General features: G+C 42.2%; 1 protein-coding gene across 1 annotated transcript in view; it reads left to right on the forward strand.

Moving 5' to 3' along the window:
* Window positions 1–23,083, forward strand: part of TNN (tenascin N) — a 73,688-nt gene extending 50,605 nt beyond the window's left edge. Inside the window, exons 13-18 of the mRNA XM_006867068.1 lie at window positions 1,968–2,100; window positions 2,549–2,700; window positions 10,853–10,949; window positions 11,919–12,086; window positions 20,169–20,332; window positions 22,943–23,083. Coding sequence (XP_006867130.1) covers window positions 1,968–2,100; window positions 2,549–2,700; window positions 10,853–10,949; window positions 11,919–12,086; window positions 20,169–20,332; window positions 22,943–23,083 — 855 coding nt within the window. The remainder of the gene's footprint in view (window positions 1–1,967; window positions 2,101–2,548; window positions 2,701–10,852; window positions 10,950–11,918; window positions 12,087–20,168; window positions 20,333–22,942) is intronic.
* Window positions 23,084–23,972: the final 889 nt, after the last annotated feature.

Here is a 23,972-nt window from a genome sequence, read left to right on the forward strand (position 1 = left end):
GTTCAGAGTTCTGGGACCATCCCCTGAGCCTGCTCGGTAGGGTATTCTGTGTTGTTGTTGTTGTAGCTCTGTACTACACGTCCACCCGATCTGCCATCTTGTTTGTTCTCGCTCCATTATCTTTTAATTCCATTTTCCCATGAACTTTTTAAAGCCTCCTCATAGTTTTTCAAAGAGTATGATGCTCAAGGCAGACATTTTTTACTAGTTAAGATAAATTATGGTTTGGTTTTAAGAAAGACTTCAGGAGTATTTTTGGTATATAGTTTAAATATTATCTCAAAGCAATAGTTACATCTATCCTCAGGGCTTCAGAAAGTCTGAAGTATGAGAATTTGAAATTCTACTCTGCTTTTCTCCCTTTTGATCAGGACTGCTCTATAGAATCCTTTCAAAATGTTCATAAGGATAGCTGCAAATTAGCCAGTTCTTCTGGTCTCGTGGCAAAGGTGGCAGTTGTTCATGGAGGCAATTAACCACACATTCCATATCCTTCTATTCGTGACTCTCCTTCTTCTGCTGCTCCAGGTGAATAGAACAGTTGTGTCTTGGATGGCCACATTTTTTAAGATCTTAAATTTTTAGGAGTCCTGGTGTGGCACAGTGGGTTAATGCATTGGATTGCAAGGTTGGCAGTTCAAGCTCACCAGTCGCCCCTCGGAAACACTATACAGGGTCGCTATGAGTGGGACCCAACTCGGCCCTTAATAACAACAACATGCAATGAACTAGGAGGTAGAAGCATCAAACATATTATTAGACCAATTGACTGGTAATTAAATAAAACCATGATCCTAAAACTTCAAACTAAGTAACTAAATCCTATAAAGTGTTTGGTTGTTTATTAATCAGTTTTAGCAACAGCTGGTTTTTTGTTTGTTTGTTTGTTTGTTTGTAAGTCATTGTTGTAAATATATTTATCAACAGCTTTGACCAATTCAACTTTTTACAGGTGTGCAACTTCGTGACAGCAATTACAATAACCAGCTGTGCAATCCTACCCTTGTTCAATGTGATTTTCCATTACCATTAATCCCCTCCTCTGCTTGCCTCTGTTAACCACTCCTAAAATGTTCTCTCTGTATGTTTGCCTTTTCTTGTCTTTTTATATAAGTGAAGTCATGTAATATTTATCCTTCAGTGAATGAATTATTTCACGCAGCATACTGTCTTCTAGTTCCATCTACATTGTAGCATGTATCAAGACTTCATTTTGCCTACTGACTGAGTAGTTCATTATTCATGATCTTAATTAATGCTTATATAGCCTGGCTAGGACCCAAATGCTCATCAACAGATGAATAAATAAACAATATGTGGTAAACAAAATGTAGTACATACATACAAAATGTGATACATATATAAAAAATGTAGTCTATACGTGTAATGGAGTCCTGGTGTGGCGCTGTGGGCTAATGCATCAGACTGCAAAGTCATTTGAACTGCAAGGTTGGTGGTTCAAGCTCACCAACTGCTCCTTGGAATCCCTCTACAGGGTCGGAATCAACTCAAAGACACTTAACAACAACAACAACATACATACAATGGAATTTTACTCAGTTCTTTGTTTATAGAGGAAGTGGCAAAAGTTCAGAGGGAAATTTATTGGAAATCAACTCTCTCCCTGCCTTACAAATATTAATGGCCAGTTTCACTTCTTCCAGCTAACTCCATCTTGGTCTGGTATTTCCTTTGGTGCTGCCAGTGGTGGTTAGAGTGTACCTGGGTGATGGAGGTGCTTGTTGCTGGATCCCAGCTAGTGCTTCCATCAGTGCTGAATCTCCTTGGGCTGGCCCTGCAGAGAAGGGACTGGGACCCATTGGGATTCTAGGCTGCCACTGAGCTCTGAAAGAAACAACTCACTGAGACAGCTCTGACGTGAGCACACAGGGAATGCTATGGACTCTGAGGGAGCTAACCATGATAAGCTGATTGATTGACTGCATGTCCTGTTGTTTGTTTGGTAGGAGGTACAGCTTGGACAACGGGACCAGAGATTTGAGTCTCAAGGTCTTCAGCAAGGTGTCACATATCCTGTTTCCTTAGTTGCCTTTAAGGGTGATCGCCGGAGCAGGAGTGTATCCACCACGCTATCTACAGGTAATGTGGAATCCTGTCTTTTGAACAAGAATGCAGTGGGAAGTGTATGTTAGAGAGTCCATAAGAGGTGTTCAAGGAGGAGCAAGTAGATATGTGAGTTATGGATTTCTCTAGGCATGGGGAAATGGGAATGGGATTATGGATTCAAAATCTGGAGAGGGGAGAAAAATGGAGTGTAATTTTGGGAAGGAATTGGGCTGGGGGAGGAAGTGATGTGGACTTGACCTTTGTTCTGATAAATTTGGAAGGATTGTTAAGAGCAAAGTGAGTGACAAAAATACCATATGTGTGAAGATTTGGAAGAAACAAAGCAGTAGGAAGTTATGAAATCCTTGGTAAATAATAGACTGTCTTACAAGAAGGGAAGACAGTCTATTATTAGGGGAGTCCCACTCCCCTTCTTCCATATTGTTCCCCTAATGACACTGTCCTTCTGCTTGGCTTCCAGTTGGTGCCCGTTTTCCATACCCTTCAGACTGCAGTCAGGTTCAGCAGAACAGCAACGTTGCCAGTGGTCTGTATAACATCTACCTGCATGGTGATGCCAGTCGACCCCTGCAGGTGTACTGTGACATGGACACCGATGGAGGCGGCTGGATTGTAAGTCAACTGAGCCCTGGAAGGCTCAATGTTGTTGTCATTGTTGTTAAGTGCTGTTGAGTCAATTCTAACTCATAGTGACACTGTATAGGGATTCTGAGGAGTGGCTGGGAAGTTTGAACTGCTGACCTTGCAGTTCAAACTGATCTTGAGGTGCACACCAGAACTTCATGCAGGGCCTTATTTCTCAGGTCATGCTGCCCCTCAGAACCAGAACTTAGGGAAGAAAGGGGTTTTGCTGTTTTTAGAGGGTTCCCGACCCACTTTAGGAAAAGAGCATAGTCTTTCAACCTAGAATTGAACAAATGAAAGTTGATGACTATGGAGACTTGTGGGTTTCTTCTCATCATCTAACAGTGTCCTGTATTTACCCTCCTCAAAGCACATTTATAAACATGACCCATACAGCAAAACTTTAGCATGACAGAGATTTATTATTCTTTTTGACAGATAGGGAACGAGAAGTCCATAGAGAGACGAGTCTTGGCTAAGTCACACAGCTAATGACAAAGCTGGGGCCAGATTTCAGCCTCCTAGTTCAATGGTCTTCCCAGTGGACCATCTCACATTTCCATGGAAACGCATGGAAACCTCCGAGTTTGGGCCCTTTGTCTGGGTTCTGTGTCCTGGCTTTGCACTATAGAAACAAAGCCTTTGGGACTTTGGTTTTAAAGACGAAAGCCTAAAAGAGAGAAATTTGGACAGTGTTCTGATGTTCCCTCTTCTGTGTGGAGGCTTTGTTCTCTTGGACCATTGTCTGTTTAAACTACATGGCACCTTCTTTGATTGCATCAGCCTGATCCAATTATGAGATAAGCTGCCTTTGAGGATTGCAATCTGGTTCTTCCAGGATCCTCCCCTCTTTCTCCCCCACCCCTCAACTCCCTGTGCCTGAACAGATAGAGGTTCTCACTGCCCTAACTGCTGTGCATTCGCACCTCATTTGGGAGAAGAAAGCATGACCTCATAGTGCTCAAACTATACTCATTTACACATTTGCTCAGGGGCCTGGGAAACACTTGAGCAGCCATGGATAAAATGATACCATCTGATGAGGAGCAATGAAGAAAACTTATTATCCATAGAGCATCTGACAGCTGAAAGGCAGTAATTGGATTGGATGGGTAGAGGGGGTATAATTCCCAATTGATAAAAATAAAGGAACAGAATATAACGTGGGGAGTTTCCACCTGACCAGTCCCATAGGACTGTACCTACTGCTTCTCATCAGCACCATTGTAACTCTGAGCATTCAGTCCTTTCCGGCTTGTTTCCGGCTTGAAGCTCAATTCTCTACCTTTGTGCTCATAATTGATCATTGACTAAAGTTTGTAGTGTCTCGCCTTGCTTTGTTGCACTGGGAAGGAGACATTTTTCTGGGGCACCTTTCAGAAAAGGATCTGACAGTCTGCCTGAAAATACCTATGATTTTGTCCACAGATAGTTATTGAGTGCCTTCTGCATATCAAGTAGTGTTTTATGTACTCGTGATCTGGCAGTGAGGCAAACAGACCAAAGTTCCCACCCTCAAGGAGCTTGTTTTCTACTTCCTTCCCAGGCAAACAATCCTCACTAGAACACAAAGGTCAATTCCAGAAATAATAAAATCATTCTGCATTCTAACCAACACAAGTGCCCCACCCCACCCAGACTCCTAGAAGTACTGCATAAACTGGTATCCTATAAAGCTCTCCTCAAAGCCAACTCACTCCAGAAAACATGTGGTATCCTGAAAACTTCTTTACAAAATGCTTTACTAACAGTTTGTGTGTGTGCGTGCATTTTTTTCCTTTGGCTGAAGAGAGTATTGTCACTTGTTGTTAGGTGCTGTGGAGTGGTTCCTACTCATAGCGACCTTGTATACGTTTACTGAGGAGTAGCTGGTGAGTTTGAACCTCCAACCTTGCAGTTCAAACCGGCCTTGCAGTCCAGTGCATTAACCCACAGGGCTGCAATAGAATGAGGATTACTTCTTTTTGAGCTTTTAAAATCCTTTGAAAGACATTCTTCTCCATTCTAGGCAGCAGAAACCTGGCTTGATTCTCAGACCAGCAGATCCCTGCCCTGAGGGTAACAGGCTGCTGGCGGGAGGCTGGAAGAAAGACCATCAGGGAACATTTAAGTTTTGAATATTTCCATTTGTGTTGCAAGTCTTAAGGACTGCATTAGCAGGCCCTTTCCACAGGCATTTAAATGAAATAAAAAAATTTTCCCCGTCATGATTTAATCATTCAGGACATTGAGAAAGTTCTAGAGTGCAATAACAACTATGTAATATAGAGCCAGAAACAGATAATTTTTTTCCCCCTTGACACTTACTTTTGTTCTCTCAAATAGTTCATGAAGCTGGATTTTCTAGAGAAGCAAAACCAGTGTAACATATATATGTATACATATAAAGAGAAATTATTTGCAAGGAAATGGCTTACATTTGTAGAGTTCCAGGACCCCAGTGAAAGAGAGAGCTGTGTGTCCATTATATTGGGAGTATGCCACACCCCCAAGGAAACATCCTTTCAATTGGCTACTCATAGCCAATCATCATAGAGTTAACTCTGCCTGTGTTAGGATTCATCACCATTGGGATAAGCATTTTTCTACTGCTAAACCACTGGAAATCCTGGTCTAATCTAGTTGACACAGAACCCTAAATATTATAAAGTGTTTCATCCTATCCTGTGAAATGGAAATCAACTAGATTCTGAGTCTATCAAGTAAGGTTGCCTGATCAAGATGTAGAAATGATCCCTTTGGGTGGGCTTATTTGGAATCTGATATAATAAAAAGAAAACTAGCATTTATTGTGCTTATTGTATCTGCATATGTCAGAACCTAGCCTAAGTATATTGTGATGTATTATGATTAATGACCTTGCAGAAGCCTTAGTTTAAGCCCATGACCAATGGGGTATTTACATCTTGATCAAACACCTGGGAAAAGTAAGGTTTGTTAAGATTAACCTGCCCAAGGGGACAGCTACTAAGTGTTAGAGTTGGGTCTAAACACTGAGTGAAAGAGCATTGGAACCCTGTTAGGAGGTTCCATGTCTAAGGTAAATTAAAAATAAAATTTATTTAAAACAATAAAATCAGCATGACTACTTTTGATTTCGATCATGCTTAGCTCACAAGGTCAAGAAGATTATATATGAAGAGACACCAGTGACCAAAATCCAAGCAACCAATTAATTGACAGATATCCAGGGTGGTCCTTCCAGTGTCAACCCAAGGTTTCAGAGGGGGTCAGTTTTCATCTCTTTCAGAGCTAATAAAAAAAGGCAGATCCTTTCTTTCGTCCCAGAGGTGTCGTTTCAGAGCATTACATCTGTGCTTTCCTTAGAGGAGATATTTGCAGGCCAGAGTCTTGTTGAAATGTCAGGTGTCCTCTCTGGTTGTCAGAAGGGCTGATGTTCTCTGTTCCATTAGGAGTATGTGGTCACTGATTGGAAACAGAGACAAAAAGGCCTTTGTAGTGGATCTGTCCTAGGAGGGCAGGATTGGCTTTGTTTGAGCATCTCCTTGGACAGGGAACACAATTTGATGTGACACACATGGGTGTAACCAGACACTTGTGCCACATCCCTCCTATGATTCCACTGTCCACAGTAAGGAAAGGGTCTCAGGGAAAGAATTGGAGCAGGCACCATGTTAGGAAGATAACAAGCAAAGTGTTTTTAGAAAATCGACTCAGTAGAGAGCTGATATGTTTAAACTTTCTGACTGAAAGAGATTTGTGTTTTATCTTTGCATCAATAATTAAATTGTTATTTGACTCTCTTGACTTTTCATCTATGTAAAATGGCATAATACATACTGGCCCCTGACCCAGTACTTAAACCCCAAATCCCAAGCCCACTGTTATTGAGTTGATTCCGATAGCAGTGGGTTTGGGATTTTTGGTTTAAGTACTGTAAATCGACTGTCAATCTTTATAGGAGCTGACAGCCTCATCTCTTCCTGAGAAGCAGCTGGTGGGTTTGAACTGCCAACTTTTGGGTTTTAGTGCCTAACCCACAGTGCCAATAAATGACTGTTAGCAGTCATAGAATCAGCCTGATTCATGTTGAGCCCATCCATAACAGATTTCATTGACTGCTTTTCAGAAGCTGGTTGCCAGGACTTACTTTGTGTTCCTTCTTAGCCGGGAACGCTGGTGAAACCTGACGCTCAATATCATAGCAACCTGCAAACTTCCAGGGAACAGGGGCAAATATAAGGTGCAGGTGCATTGGCCTGGAATTGAACCTGAAATCCCACAGAGAAGGCAAGAGTTATACCACTGAATCACCATGGCCCTCTAAATTGAGTTGACTTCAACTCATGATGACCCATTTATGTCAGAGTAGAACTGCTCTCTGCAGGGTTTTCAATATTAGATTTTCCAGATGTAGATCACCAGCTCATTCTTCCAAGACACCTCTGGAACCTCCAACCTTTTATTTAGCAAGACGAGCACGTTTAACTGTTTGTACCACCCAGGGATTCCATATATGAATGAAGAAACAATGAAGGAAGCCAAGAAAAGAATGAGACATCTTCAAAAGGCAAACTGTAGTGAACAAAGAGAACCATCATGTAAATGTAGTGTGTCATGTTGCCATTAGAATTCCTGAATTCTGTTCAGTGTTTTGTTTTGTTTTTTTACCCTTTAAGGAATGTTTTTTACCCACTTTCTCATTTGGTCCCCCTAGCACCTCTGTGAATCTTTATGGGAGCCATTGGCCACTTTCTACTGTTTCTATCCCAGTTTTACCCCAGCTGACTGAGGCTCAGGGAGAGAAGTGACTGATTCATCATTACCTGAGGGGGGTGGGGTGGAGGGCTGAGGCAGTGGTTTGATCCAGGCTGGGGCTTTCTCCCACCCACTGGGACCTTCCTTTTGGTGCCTCCTGGGCCAGCAAACACAGAAGATTCTTCAGAAAGAGTTGCAAATGCAGTCTTCCCATATCCAGTTTTAGTGCTGTTGCAGGGAGCATACTCTTTTCCTCATTTCCTTTTGCTTCCTAGAGAAAAATGTAAAGAATGCAGAAATATTTGGAGGTTTACATTCCCTAATTCATGACAATGTGTTTTTCTTCAAGGCACACGGTGGAAAGAAGGAGATAGGATTTTGTGTTGGGGTTTCTGCATTTAAATGAATACAAAGGGAAATAGGTAGAGAGAAAAAAGCAATTTCAGCCTTTGGTGAGGAGAACCAGTTAGCTGGGATAGTGTTTTGCTTGACTCTCAAGATCATGCAGAATTATATGTATTATCAGTTCTAACAGTATATACTCAGTTGTGTTTAGCTCTTTGGTACTTTTCAAGTTTACTTCATATAAAGGAATCCAATTTACTTGGACTGGAACTGCCTTCTATCCCCAAATAGAGGAATTTTGCAAATAAAGCAGCCCACTCTCTCATGAAATAGTATCTAATTCTGTATCCGTTTTCTTACTTCTCACTCATTCTTTAACCCACTCCAGTTTGGCTACTGCTATTCCTTTCCCAAACACAGCACTTGCTAAAGTTTGTGTGTTACTAAATTCTGTGGACAGTTTGCTTTTCATGTTCCTTGACCTCTGATCAGCATTTGACACTGTTGACCACATTTATCTTTTTGAAATATATTCTCTTTGTGGCATTAGTGGTACCCCATTTTTCTTGTTTTCCTTCTACATCTCTAATTGCTTGTCTCTGTGTTCTTAATGAACTCATCCTTCTCGATGGATGTGGCTATTAAATGTTGAAGTTCCTCAAGGCTTGATTCTAGGCCATATTCTCTCTTCAGTTCCTATTTTCTCCCTAGGTTGTGTCATTCTTTCCCATGACGTCATTGCACTAGTCCCAGTGGCTCTCTCTGTATTAGGATATCATGGGCTATGTTGCTGTAACAAACAAACCCCATATTCCAAATGGCCTAACAAATGATGCTTTGTTTTCTCATTTGTACAAACTCTTTTTGGATTCTGCAGCCACTTTTAAGTGGCAACCCAGGGAGTCAGGCTGTTTCCATCTGGTAACTCTGATCTTTCCACATGTGGCCTTCGCCATGCATGGTGACAATATAGCAATGGGAGAATCCCACTCATTCTTCTGTGCTCCCACTCACAGAGCTTTATTTAGAACAAGTCACATGGCTCCAATTTTAATGCTAAGGAGGATGAATGAGGAGGTCTTCCTGTGTTCCTGGCAAGAGAAAAATAAAAGCCACTTGGGAATACTTCTAATTGTCTCAGACACACTCCCACCTTACCAGTCCAGCCAGACCTTGCTTTAGAACTCAGGGTCCTCCCTTCAGTGGACTATATAGCAATCTCACCAGGATGAATAAGAATACTGCAGAGTCAACATGTTCTAAAATGAGCTCATGACATGCACCCAAAAGACCTGTTATCTCTCAGCATCTCAGGGAAAAGTTGCATGAATAGCCACCCAGTTCTATAATCTCCGAACACAAGAATCAGTCTTGACTTCTTTCTGTCTTCCAACTCCACATTCAGTCAATCACCAAAAATGATTGATTGGTTAAATCTGGCCAATTGAACCTTCCATCCACTTCTGTCTATGTCCAGTGCAGCCCACTAATCTAAGCTCTTTTACCAGTACTATACAGTCTTCTTCTAACAGATCCTCTTGCCGCCATTCTTGCCTCTGGCCAGTCTATTCTCAACATTTGGAGCTTGAAGTATCTTATGAAGGGGCTCTGGTAGCGTAGTGGTTATGAATCAGGCTGTGAACTGCAAGGTCAGCAGTTTGAAACTACCAGCTGTTCTGCGGGAGAAAGATGAGGCATTCTGCTTCCGTAAAGATTTACAGCCTCGGAAACCCTGTACAGGGTCACTATGAGTTGGAATTGACTCCACGGCACATAACAACAACAACAACATAAAGGTGTAAATAAAAACACATCCTTCAGTAGCTTCCATCACTCTTATTATATAGGCCAACATCTTTAAAAAACCTGTTAAAGGTGTAAATAAAGGTGTAAATAAAAACACACCCTTCAGTAGCTTCCATCACTCTTATGATAGGCCAACATCTTTAAAATGCCTGTTAGCTCCCTGCTAGGTCTGACCACTGCCCATCTTTGCAGACCTACCCCTCTCTTCCTAACCAGTCCCCACAGTCCCGACATTCCAGCCTGCAGTCCTTTTGCCTGACTACCCTTACTCATCCTGCAGCTCTCAAATGATTCCTGAGGGGAGCGTTTCAGTTCCCCAGGCAGGCCTTCTTAGTACCTGCTCACACGGTCCTATCCCACCCTTCCCTGGTAGCCCTCACCACAACTTTACTTGTACACTTATTGGTCTCATTCATTGTTTGATGGTTTTACTGTACTATTAGCTCCATGAGGACAAAGAACTTTTCTGTTTTATTCATTTTGCACATCATCTTGCACAATGCAAAGTGCACAGGAGATGCTCAATAAATATTAGCGGGATAAATGAACTTTCTTTTCCATAACTATTAAATAATTGCCTGTATTAAGAATCTAATGAAACAATTAGTACTGCTAGACAAGTCAAGGAGGAAAAAGGTAGCATACAGAGTGTCCAGTTGAGTTAAACAGATGCTAAAAGTGATAGGTGAGAGTAGGCAGAAGTCTGGAATGTCCTTCCCTAACCAACCCACCACTAGCAGCCACATCACCAACTCTTCAAATTTCCTCCTGCCTTAAAATAGAAATTGCTTGAGGGAAAGAATCTACTCTGCTTTTATTGTATACATTTCAGTATTCAGTATACTGTTGTATACGTAGAAAATGCTTACGAATATAGTAAAAGCTGTGAATCTACCAAAATAAAAGAAGTACCCGAATAGAGCAAATGGTTAAACTCTCAGTTGCTGCTAACCAAATGGTCAAAGGCTTCAGTCTACCTAGAGACACCTGGGAAGAAAGGCTTCTAAAAGTTTATAGGCATTGAAAATCCTGAGGCATACAGTTCTGCGCAGATACACTGACTCACTGTCAGTGAAATCTACATGAAAGCAACTGTTTTAACTTTTTAAATTCTTAAGCCAATATACTTTTTTATTTTAAAGAAAGATATGCTAGCCAGAGGAAGTCAGTCCCTTATCAGAACAACTTTGAGATGGATAAGTTCTATCCCCTCCCACTCAGCTATACCTGTGCACATTTATCAGCATGAATTGTTCATCTCTCTTCTCAGGTTTTCCAAAGAAGGAATACTGGGCAGCTGGATTTCTTTAAACGCTGGCGGAGCTATGTGGAAGGCTTTGGGGACCCCATGAAGGAGTTCTGGCTTGGTATGATCTCTCAGAATCCAGGAGGTCTGGGTTTAAAGGGTTGATTTTCCTCTTGAAAAGCTGACCAGTTTGAGGATGCTCACAGCATTTAGGGAGAGATCCAGGTAACATGGACTCTCTGAGGAACCTGTAGACCGGGGTGTTGGTGGGCTCTCGCTGCTGGGAAAGTTCTCATAAATTCTGAGAGTTCTGTGAAAGGATAGGATTGTTTCAAGATGATTTTTATGCTGTATCTATGTCCTATAAGATCTTCCTGGAGCCTGAAACTTATAAACCACAGTACTGGGAGAATAATTGATTGACTGGGATTCTGAGATGTTATCAAGGGGTAGTTCCAGTAGTCTCTGAAAGTCTACTAGTTATGCCATGGGCATCATATTACAATGAATATGGGCCATGGGCATCATATTACAATGAATATGGGCATTGTGTGTTTTTTCTCCCCTTCAACCAATGCCATATTCTGGAACAGATGCTCATAGAGAATTAAACGGCCAAAAACACCAACTGGGAAATGAGGAAATAAAAACTCATAATCTGGGTACTTGGTTTCTGAGTTAATGATGTTTGTGGTTTGCCTGATAACAAAATCCCCTTCAGAGATCTTAGAATGAGTAGATAATCTATTCTCCTACTTGGTGAGACAAATGGATGATGCATGGGACTGTTTCTGCTTCAGAGAGGTGGAGTCAGAGGAGGCAGGCTCATCCCAGGAGGACCCTCCACTCCTTTGCTACCCAGGACACGTTTGCTAGAACAACTGTGCAAAGAAATAAGAGGATGAAAAAATGAGACTTCCATCCTCAGAAAGGAAGTGTTGGGGAAGGTCCCTCATTAGCAGAGGCAGGTAAAGGCTAAGGGTGACCTTGGATCCTGAAAGTCTCAGGTGCAAATGGTGAGTGCTCACAGACACACTCACTCACTCACTCACTCGGGTTGATTGTTTGAATTTCTATTCCTTGTTTTTAGGACTTGACAAGCTACACAATCTCACCACTGGCTCTTCTTCCCGGTATGAGGTGAGAGTGGATCTACAGACCGCCAATGAGTCTGCCTATGCTGTATATGATTCCTTCCAAGTGGCCTCCAGCAAGGAGCGGTATAAGTTAACTGTTGGGCAATACAGAGGCACAGCAGGTAAGAAAAAAATGTTTTCTTACTGTTGGTGTATCTAAGGATTGGTTTGCCACATGCCATGGCTCTGGCAGTGAGGTATTGTTCGGCAGAGGACAATTATCCACACTAACAATGCCTACTCCTTGCACAGTTGTTGTTAAGTACCCTGGAGTCGGTTTCAACTCATTGTGACCTTGTACAGGGTTTCCGAGGCTGTAAATCTTTATGGGAGCAGAAAGTCTCATCTTCCTCCTGCTGAATAACTGATAGTTTCGAATTGCTGACCTTGAGGTTAGCAGCCTGACTTACAACCACTGGGCTACCAGAGTGCCTTCCCTGCATGGGTAGGGGTGAACAAAGTGAACCAGACAGTTCCTGACCATCATAAAACTGGAACTTTCATCCGTTATGTTTCCCCAATTAAAAAAAAACAAAACAAAAAATCTTCTCTTCTTGCTTGATCTCTTCAGATTCAGGTTGTCGTACCTGAGCAGATGAACCCACATTATGTGCTATTTGTCTGGTGCCTGACAGTCTTTCTTTCCGCTTCAACAGTGTGTATTATTAAATATTTTATGGCTTTTGGTTATAAGTGAAGATAGGAAAATGAAAGTGCTGATTCAAACAATAAGTATAGGTCTCATTAACTTAATACAACTGTGACAACATAGAAATTAACAGTTGAGCAGGAAACGAGGAATCTTTAGCCTCAATTAGCTGCTCATTGGATCTAAGCTGGTTGATGGTGTGTTCAGCTGTGAAGGAAAAGAACAAAATTAAGCAACTGAAATTACATCACTGACTATTTTATCTAAGAGGGAAGGTGTGGTTAATATTTTAATTCTATATTTTAAACATGTTTATAGTTTTAAAGCCCTAACAAGGAAGCCAAGGAGTCCTGGTGTGCACTGCTGGATATGTGTTTGACCGCAAGATCTGTTTGAAGCGCAAGGTCGGCAGTTCAAACTCACCAGCTGCTCCTCAGAAACACTATACAGGGTTGCTGGATGGGAACTGACTTGACTGCATTTAACTACAACAACAAAGAAGTGGGTTACACATTGGGCAAGGTCAACAGTTTGAATACACCAGGTGCTCCGTAGGAGAAAGATTATTAAGTGCAAGACCAATAGCTTGAGTCTGTCAGTTGCTCCATAGGAGAAAGATGAGGCTTTCTGCTCCTGTAAAGACTTACAGCCTTAGAAACCTTAGTCAGGGTCACTGTGAGTCATAACTGATTTCACAGCCAGGCAACCAACAAGGAAGTCTGATACTGGACTTTTGCATGTTTGTGCTATGAGCTATGCAGGAATGTGCTATGAGCAATGTGCTATGAGCAAAAGTTGGCTGACTAGATAAGGCATAGCCTCTCTCTTTAGACTCACATACAAACAGATGAATAGTCACATAGCTTTAAAAAAGAGTCAAGTAAATGTTAAGGAAAACAATGGGTTACAGTAGTGTGGAGAAGATGATACCTCGAAGACTGGGCTTGGTCTTGTGTCTGAAGGAAAAACAGAACCTCACATGAGGGAAAAAGAATGGGCACTCCAGGCCTGGAGCAGTCTAGCAGTGAGCAAGGACTGAGCAGAACAAGGAGATTGGGTGTACTTCTATTATTTTTTATTGTGGTAAAACACACATAGCATATAATTTTCCAATTTAACCAAATTCAAGTGCATAACCAGTGGCATTAACCATACTCACTATGCTGTGTAGTCATTACCACTATATGTTTAAAACTTTTCCTCATCCCAAACAGAAACTGTGCAATCCCTAAACAATAACTACAGTGCCTCCTAACCAATCCCAGTTCATGGGAACCACTAATCTACTTTCTACTTCTGTGCATTTACCTAATCTTGGTATTTCATACAAATGGGACCCGACACTATTTGTCCTTTTGGGTCTGGTTTACTTCATTCAATATAATGCTTCCCAGGGTCATCCATGTTGTTGCATATATTAGAACTACATACTTATTTATGGTAGAATAAAAGATCACATTTTGTTTATCCACTCAGCTATGGATGGAGACTTGGGTTGTTTTAGCTCTTTGGCTATGGCAAATACTGTTGCAATGAGCACTGGAGGACAACTACTTACTTGTGTTCCTACTTACTTAGATTCTTCTGGGTGTATTCCTAGGATTGGAATTGCTGGGTCATGTTTGGGGTACATTCTTAATGCCTTTCAGTTCTTCTCAAAATGATCCAATCCAGAGTTCTGTATGTAAGTACCTTTGAATGTCTGGGACCATGATCCAAAGTGACCAACTGCTAGTGCAAACATTTTTTCAGATCTCATAATTAAAATAAAATGCACCTAACATAGAATCTGGTGCAGAGTAGGTGGTTAAAAAAAAAAGTCCTGAATATTCTCCATCTTAAAGAATAGTTTCTAAGACCCAAACAGCTTCTACTGAAGTTAGTGAAGAGGTGAACTTGGTGACATGGTAGGAGACAAAGTGGGACGGTTTTTGAGATGCAGACACAAAAGAGTTTGTCAAGGATTGTGAGTAGGGTTTGACTGGGGAAAAGTATGCAGAGAATTGTTTCAGGGGAGAAAACCACCAAACAATCCTTGGAACACAAGGTGCTGTAGCTAAAATGCCTACATTGCTTTAGAGATTGCAGCTTCTCTTTACACAGTTGTCTTGGGTTTCCACAGGTTGGAAACAGGCCAAGCAACCTTTTATATTGCACTGTGGCCACTTCTGGTGTGGCGCTGTAGGATAAGCATTGCACTGCTAACTGCAAGATTGGAAGTTGAAACCCACCAGTCACTCTTGGAAACCTTATTCAGGGTCGCTATGTGTCAGAACTGACTTGCCAGCACACAACAACCACTCAAAAAGAGCTCTGCTGGCTGTGCTATTACCTGAAAGGTTGGTGGTTTGAACCCGCCAACTGCTTGGTGGGAGACAGATGAGGTAGTCTGCTTCTGTAAAGACTTACAGCCTTAGAAACTCTATGGGGCGACTCTACTCTCTTCTCTATTTTTGTTATGAGTCAGAATCAATTGGATGGCAACCGGTAATGAGTACTTCCACTCAGCATACAGTTGAAAAACAATCACAGTTGAGTCAGCTCCTCCTGTTCAAGGAGACCCCATGTGTGTCTGAGTACAAGTGTGCTCCATGGGGTTTTCAGTGACTGAGGTTTTTTTTTAATGTTTTATTGTGAATTATATGATAGTTTACATGGGAGAACTTTAGTTTTACATTCATTCCATCGTATATCATCTCATTGCCATGGTTCCAATCCCCTCCATGCATCATCATCCACCCAAAGGGTCAGTGGCTGAGTTTTTACAAGTAGATTGCTGGGTCTTTCTTCCCAGGTGCTCCTGAGTGGAGTCCAGCTGCAAACCTTTTGGTGAGTAGTGAAGTGCATTCATTGTACCATCAAGTGTCTTCCAAAGTATAATATAAAGCACAAAAGTTCAGACATAGACGAAAACCATTTAAAATATCATTGGGAATCAGAGATGGATATTCATATAGTTTATAAGGATATCATCTGATGGAGGAAAGGTTTAAAATGTCATTTTGTAGGACTAAGCACTCTGCCTGCCTTTTTTCTCCCTATCTCTAAATAAGATCGGTTTCCGTTCCCAGGAGTCTGTTCTAGGAGCTCCCAACCTTCTGGTGTGATTGCTGTACCCCTTCCAGTTTCCCCTTAGACCCTTGGGTATCTTCCTACTCTGGTCTCAGTCACATGGGGCAAATCTGGTCACTTCTTTTGTTTAGAAAACCCTTTCACTGTTCTCCAGCATGATGATGGGATAGTTCTCAGCTTTTCCCTCCTCAGGCAAAAGAGTCCTAGACTCAGAGGCTCCATTCATGGGATCTTCCCCGGAATGCAGTTGGGGTGTTTCCCTTTAGCAGCTGAGCCCCACCTCTGTCCCCAATACCCAGTGCCCTCACTGACCTCTTGGTCTTTGCTGGTACCTGTCCTCCCAGGTGGTATTGCTAGGACTCACCATTCCCCTTTCCTCCATCATTCCATTTTACCATTTCTGAGCCCTGTCTTGAATGAACTGTTGCTCATATGAGAGTGAACAGAAGGGAATCAACATTTTTATGAATTAATGTGACTATTACCCCCGCCCCCAGGTACTTTATGATATATACATTTTAACTATAATCGAGAGATAATTCCTGCTTTAAGGTTGTTCGGGCCAGCAGTGCAGGTCAGTGGAGGCTGTATTTTTTAATAGGAAGCCTAGGGAAACTCTCAAATCACACAGCATTCGGGCAGCTATTTAGTCTTCCCAAGTGTGTTCTTTCTGACTGTGAAATTCTGAATTACAGTGGTAAAAGTGGGGCTGGTGGGGGAGCTTCATCTTTCCTTGTGTATGCTGATTGGTCCATGAGGAGAGTTTGAAATTTTCAGAAGCTCATGGCTATTCTCCTGCCAAATGATGAGACAGTGTTTAGAGGACATGGTGCCCAAATGAAATTGTGGATGTTGATATCTCTTTGCATGTACCAGCTTTTGATTTTTTTCCCCATTTCAACACTTAAAATTTATTTTAGATGGTTCATTGTGATAAAAATATAAATTGCAAAACACTTGCCATTTTAACATTTTTTTTCTTACCTGTATAATTTAATGACATGAATTTTGCTCATTACGTTGTGCAACCATCACCCTTAACAGATGTTCAGTGCCCCCACTTCTCCCCCAGCAATGACTTAGCCTTCCCTCTCCTCCCTTGGTAGTCATTAAAAAACATTGGTCTCTATCCATACCTTTGCCAAGCTGTAGGTATTTCATAAACGAGCACTGGTAATGTAGTAGTTATGAGTCAGGCTGCTAACCTCAAGGTCAGCAGTTGGAAACTACCAGCAGTACCGTGGGAGAAAGATGAGGCTTTCTGTTCCCATGAAGATTTAAAGCCTCAGAAACCCTGTACAGGGTGGCTACAAGTCAGAACCAGCCCCGCAGCACATAACCAGCACCACCACCATATAATATTTGTCTTGAAGTCATATTGGAAAGTCCATTTGTCTCCGTGAAGGAAATCCCAGCAAGTAAATTTAGTTTAGGTGTGTAAGTTTAGTTTTTGATGCCGAGTCCTGGAATACAGGTATCTTAGGAGTTTTACCTTCCAGATGCTATTTATCCTTTTAGAGATTGTTATGGAAATATAAATAGATAGATGTTTAGAAACGAGTATTGGTGCAGAATGACTCCTATTATAAGTTATAGTTGATTTCAAGTCCTACTTGCATGGGACTCAGAGGACAGTTGGAAATGAGACTAGGGAACACTACCCACATTTAGTGAGCAGGTGCCAGAGAAATCAAATATCCACAGTGAAGAATTTTTCTACCCCACATGCCAGTGCCTTCCTTATTTGAAGTGGAGTTTTAAAGTTTGGCATTAAAAATAAAAATAAAAATAAATAAAAAATTATTGGAAGCATGGACAAAAGTGAAAGGTAGTAATAGCACGTATCACTTAACCCTTTCCTTCACCCACTCCTGGTACCAGGGTAGAAGACATTCAGTGTCCAGACCTATGGCCCTGGGCCTATGTGTGACTTACAGGGGGTAGGATATTGGTGGCTCTTGTTGGTTCATGATACTCAGCTGCCTGGATCCTCATCTTCCCTGTCCCAGGGAGGAGAGTGGGTCTCAGAGTGACATTTTTATGAGATATTCGATGACCAGCTCAGTGTCCCTCCCCCGAGACTCAGGTTCAGATCTTTCATGGGCTTGTCACCAACACCCACTTCCGCCTACCTGAGATGAACTAACTTCCTACTCAAAGCCATTATATTAGAAATGAGATGCTTATTTCTCAATGTTTTCTCCAAAAACTCAGAAGAGAGGGATATTACCAGCATTGACTCAACTACTTTATCTTACTTAGGGAGATAAGCCTAATAAATCAGAGGTTCTCAGCTGGGACCTGATGACCAGAGCCCAGTTAGTGTTTGATTTATGAGCACACTTACTATCTACACCCTGAACATTAGTATGACTTCAGTTTCTAGAAGGTAGAAAATTCATCTACAGGGGGAAAAAAAAAACAAAACCCAAAAAACTCAATGTTTAAGCCAGAAACTGCTTCCTCTTTCTCTGTCTCCTGTACCCAAGGTTAGATAACCACAGATAGATCTTTAGGAAATAGCCTGAGCGTACATTCTTAGAAATAGCTCCAGGAACTTTATAAGCAAATTTAGGTGAACTGTGCTCATTGCTAAAAGTTGCAAGGGGAACCAGTGAGTGTTGTTTCAAGCAGTAGTTAACTTTCAACATGAAATCAGAAGGAAGGAAGCAATACATGTGAATAAAGGGGGAATTTCTTTCTTTGGACAGAGAAAAATGCCTGTGTCCGAGTGGCTGTGTCTGAGTGGGGGGTGACTTATAACACCTGGGTTTTGCTGGGTAACAGAGTCAGAAAGGCGATCAGAACTTGCCCTTTAAATACAGGCTGTGTCATCAACCCTGGATGTATCGCTCCCTCCCTCCCACGCCCAGCCAAATTCTTGAGAGCAAGGATCTCCTCATTAAAAAAAAAACAAAAAAACGTTTTATTCTGAATTGAGTAATGGTTTACAGACAAGATCATCAGCTTTATATTCAACAAACCATCCACTTTGTTTTACCTCAATGATTACAATCCCCTCCATGGAACAAGAGTTAGCCATCCCTCTTCCTCCCTGTGGTTTCTATTTCCATTCCACCCACCTACCCATCCCTTCTCAACTTTGTCCTTAGGTCAGTGTTGCCCTTTAGATTTTGAGTGATTGATCATTTCATGGTGGGCATACCTTACTGTTGTCCCCCACTACAAACCTATCTACTGCCTGACTGAAAATTGGGCCCAAGAGTGAGCTTCTTTCCAGATTTGAAGAGTGGTCGAGGGCCAGAGTGTAGGGTTCTTCCAGTATCTTTCTGACCAGCAAACCTGGTCTTATTTATTTATTTTTTTTAATTAAATCATTTTGAGTTTTGTTCTACATTTTCTCCCACTCTGAGACCCTCTAATGTGATGCTTTTCAGGGCATTTGATAGTGGTAGCCGGGCACCATCTAGTTCTTGTGGGGGGATCTCCACATTTTGTATCTTCAGAGCCAGCCATAGTGCTGGCCTATAGTAGATATGCCATAAATGCTACCTGAATAAATACATAAAATTGAGGCCAGAGGGTCTCAAACTTTAGCTTGCATTAGAATTATCTGTGTCTTGTTTAAACACTTATTCCTGGGCTCTACACCCAGAGTGGAGTCCTGTTGTGGTGCTGTATGGTAAGCATTGGACTTCTAACTGCAAGGTCAGCAGTTCAAACTCCTGAGCCATTCCTCAGAAACTTGGGTTTTTATAATTTGGAACTAACTCTTTGGCACTTAACAACAACAACACCCTGAGTATCTGGTTCTGTAGGTCTGGGTCGGGGGAACCTAGGAAGTTGCATTTGTAACAAGTTCCCAGGTGACACTTAAGTCCCTGGTCTGGGACCCCACATTGAGAACTGTTGTTGTAGACTGCTCCAGAGGGCTGGCTCTAGTGAGCCTAACTGAAAGGCTTCTGTTGCAATAAGGTAGTCACAGGTGAACTGATGTCTCAGAGAGAACACTGGACTTGATATCTGAGGATCAAGATTTGGATTCTGTCTCTGCTGTTAATGAGCTGTAAGTTGATTTCCTTATGGGACTAAGAGTTGCGTGTCCCATTTGAGAGCTGCTTTTCCCATGGGCTGTTAGAACCAAATGAGAATGCATACATGAAGATAATTAGTAAACTCAGATATTAAATTTCGATTATTGTAGGAACAGAACTTGATCAAGTTTATTGCATTTTGTGAGCCGAATAAAAAGTTAACTATAAAAGAGTAACAAATATGATAGGGAACCAGGACAAATACAAGTGAAATAATTAGAGCAGAAATATAGACAGGGTGTAACCAAGCATTAAATTGTCTATGTAGAAGCTGTGGTGAGTGTGTGTGAGAGACAGGTAACTGATTGGGTTCTTGGCATTCTTATGAGTAGAGATTTTCCTTCCAGGTCTTCTTTTGGACCATAGTATGCCTATCCACCTCAATGGCTAAGCCTAAGTTCTTGGATCCCATGTTTTCTTTTCTGCAGGAGATGCTCTGACTTACCACAATGGATGGAAGTTTACAACTTTTGACAGAGACAATGATATTGCCCTCAGCAACTGTGCTCTGACACATCATGGCGGCTGGTGGTACAAGAACTGCCACTTGGCCAACCCCAATGGCAAATATGGAGAGACCAAGCATAGTGAGGTAGGTGGCAGGTGAACATTTCTTTTGTCCCGTATTGTGCACACATCCAGGTCCCAAAGAGATCCCCTCCAGGTTAGTTTGGCTGTTCCTCTCCTTTCAGTGCTTTCAATTAGGGCAGTAGGGCTTTTCCTTCAGGTTCCCTGACCCTGAGATCATGGCCCTCCCTACTCATCTGTCATTCCCTTCATTGCTCCACATTTGCTTAGTGGCAGAGCTCCAGCTGCCCACTGCTGTATAAAGACAGATGTTATGGGTCTAACATTATCCTACTTTACTTGTTCACACACACGGACACTTCATAGTCCTTTCTAACTCTCCTGGTTATGCCAGAGTGATTTTTCTCAAGTGGTTTGATTACAGGTATAACTGGGTCCTTTCTGCCAAGGTCAGACCCACCTTTGGATCTAGTTCACCCAAAGCTACCCAAAGTCTGCCATGAAACAGAAAACCTCCCATACAAAATCAGTTGCCATAGAGTCAATCCCAACTCATGGTGAACTCACATGTGCTCCATAGAGTTTTCAACAACTGAGTTTTCAGAAGTAGATCTCCAGGACTTTCTTCTGAGGGGCCCTGGGTAGATTCCAACCCGTACCCTTTTGGTTATCAATGAGTATGCTAACTATTTGTTCTACTTGTGGATACCAGTCTGCTCAGAGCACCATGTTAAACAAGTCTCTCTATTTCAGAAATGTGTACCCCAGAGCTAAGAGTCAATGAGGGTTCCTCTCTCCTTCCTTTCTCTGAAACTTTCCTACCAGCATTTTTTCCAATCTCCATGACCTCTATACTTCATCTAGACATTTCACTAGCTATTGGGCATCTACCACCTCCTCCCTTTGCAGTTTCTTGAAAATTGCATCTTTGTTCCTCCTCACCATTAATCTACCCTCCTCCATGAGCCCTCCAGCACTCATCGTGAATTTCCAATTTTCCATCCTGGGCCCCAGGAAGCCACCCTGCCCCAGAATGCACCTTGTCACTCACATGACTGTAAATATTAGCTCATCTAAAGTCCAGGTACATACTGATTACTTGGCCCTGGCCAGGCTACAGGGACACCCAATCCTTAAATGAGTTTTCAAAGGGAAGAAGAAATTTGCCCTCAGGGAAGCCAAGGACGGTGGGCTTATGACTCATGGTGGCAGCATGTGGGCCAGCTCAGGGAAGCCTAGGATCAGAGATCAAATATTTGAAATGAGCAGCCAGCATGCCCCAAACCATCCGTATATTTGCTAATAAAAGACATTCATCTGCTTAATGTGCTTTTCACAGTCTGCAAAGCATTTAGCTTCTTGTTTATTATTTACCTCACAAATTAAAATACATAAAATTGGTCACTTGGGCTCTTTATTGGCCAGGTTGCAGGGTTATTAAGTGAATTAAATATTATTACGCTCACCAGTCAAAAGACATAAAATGAAATTTAGTTCTCAGCAGGCTATTTGCTACCCCAGAGCTAATATCTAAACAATCTAAATTGGAAATGATGTTACACAATTGACCAATTAATATGTTTATTTTTTGCCTTTTATTTATTTATGTTTTTGGAAAGGAAAAGAGGGAAACAAACATAATTTGATCATTGCTGGCCAGGTTGACCCTTGTTGATATTGGCCTCCCCTCTGGCTTCACCCTTCCTCAATCTGTCTAACCCCAGATGCCCAGTAGAGGGCGCATTCTTTTTGAGATTTTTCCAGACATTCCCCGCCCCTTTTCACGACTTGTCCTTTTTCTCTCCCTAACTGGACTGCAAGTGTGGCAACAGTAGTGAGGTTGGCCCAGGATCGGGCAGTGTTTCCGTCTGCTGTGCATAAGGCCGCTATGAATCGGTACCAACTTGATGGCACCTAACATCAACAACTGGACTGCAAAGTCGGTTTGAACCTCAAAGCTGGCGGTTCGAACTTACCAGCCACCCCTCAGAAACCCTATACAGAGTTGTTATGAGTTGGAACCGACTCGATGACACTTAACAATAACAAGCGAGAGGAGGGGAGAAAGATGAAGATTTCGGCTTTTGTAAAGATTTACAGCCTCAGAAACCCTGCATAGGGTTCACAATGTGTTGGAATTGAGTCGATGGCTGTGTTTTTGTTTTTTTTTAAGTGGAGTGAGAACGCAGCCTTGGTGGCACACTGGTTAAATGTTGGGCTACCAACTGAAAGGTTGGCGGTTCAACTCACTAGCTGCTCCATGGGAGAAAGATGAAGCTCCCTGCTTCTGTAAAGATTTACAGCTTTGGGAACTGTAAGGAGCAGCTCTACTATGTTGAATTGGTATAGCCTCGCGGGCAGTGGCTTGGGTTGTGTTGGGAGAGTCTCTTTGTGTTACTGTTAACAGAAAGTTTGATGGTTTGAATCCACTCAGTGGCACCTCCAAAGAGAGACCTGGTTATCTACTTCTGGAAGATATACAGATAAACAAAAACAGCCACGGAAAGCCCTATGGAACACATTCTATGTGACATGCATGGGGTCACCATGAGTTGGCGTTGTTTTAAGCATACAGGGAGTGTTTTCAAACGAACACTTCCGGGAACCATAACCCCACCCATACCCTCTCAAATGCCTCTTCTTGATTTTTTTTTTTTTTTTTTTTTTAATGTAGGGGGTGAACTGGGAACCGTGGAAAGGACACGAATTTTCCATTCCTTATGTGGAATTGAAAATCCGCCCTCATGGCTATAGCAGCGAGCCTGTCCTGGGCAGAAAGAAGCGGACGCTAGCAGGAAAGACAAGGACATTCTGACGGCCCATTTTAGCAATCGCTGCATGAGACAAGACCAGCCCAGGCTGGAGCAGTACAAGTGTGGGGTGGGGTGGGGCGGGGCGGACAGTGGTGACTGGCCAATGGCAGTTTGAGGGATGCTGATAGCCTCTAGTTTCTGAGATCGCTGAATAACCTGAGGGGCCTGTGTGATTCAAAGCTTGTCAAGCTTCAAGTCATAGACTCCCTCACTCCCACCCCCTCACCTGCTTTATTGCCCATGTGATATTACCTATACAGTTGGCCTTCTACATCAACAAAACCAAAGTTACACAGTGTGCATAGACCAGACACTACTGGAACGCCAGGGTTTCTTAGCCAATCTCCATTAACAAACACGTTTGATTAGGGCAAAAAGGGGATTGTTCAGCATTTTACCAATTAGAAAGTTCTAGAAAAAAAAAAAATCAATGCTCTGCTAGTACTAATCTTCTCTCTGAAAAGAAGCAGCAAAGAGAGGTTCTGATTACCAAGAGGCCAGTTCTGAGGTAGTCTGATGCTTGCTTGTTACCTCCTGTTTCCCACTGACCTTTGAGGAAAACCGTGTAAATCTCCTTCCCTTCAATTGCTGGTGCTCTGAGGATGAATAAAGGGAACAAAAAGAGACCCAGATGGATTCCATTTAGCTAGATTCTAACTAGCATTCAGCATGCTGGAAACCAGGAGCTTTCACTTTACTGCTATTTTTAAGTGCCCCCTTTCCAGGTATTTGCATAATCACTTTCATAGATCTGCATATGTTGTGAATAAATTCTCACTCATTTCAAATCTCTATAATTTGACTCTCTTGATAATTGGTACCTCCCGAAGTCTCTTCTATGGCTCCTTTCCCTCCCTGCAAACCCTTAGCCTCCTGCCTTCCTGGGTTTCT

The sequence above is a fragment of the Chrysochloris asiatica genome, unplaced genomic scaffold, assembly GCF_000296735.1.
Source record: "Chrysochloris asiatica unplaced genomic scaffold, ChrAsi1.0 scaffold00100, whole genome shotgun sequence".
Taxonomy (NCBI): domain Eukaryota; kingdom Metazoa; phylum Chordata; class Mammalia; order Afrosoricida; family Chrysochloridae; genus Chrysochloris; species Chrysochloris asiatica.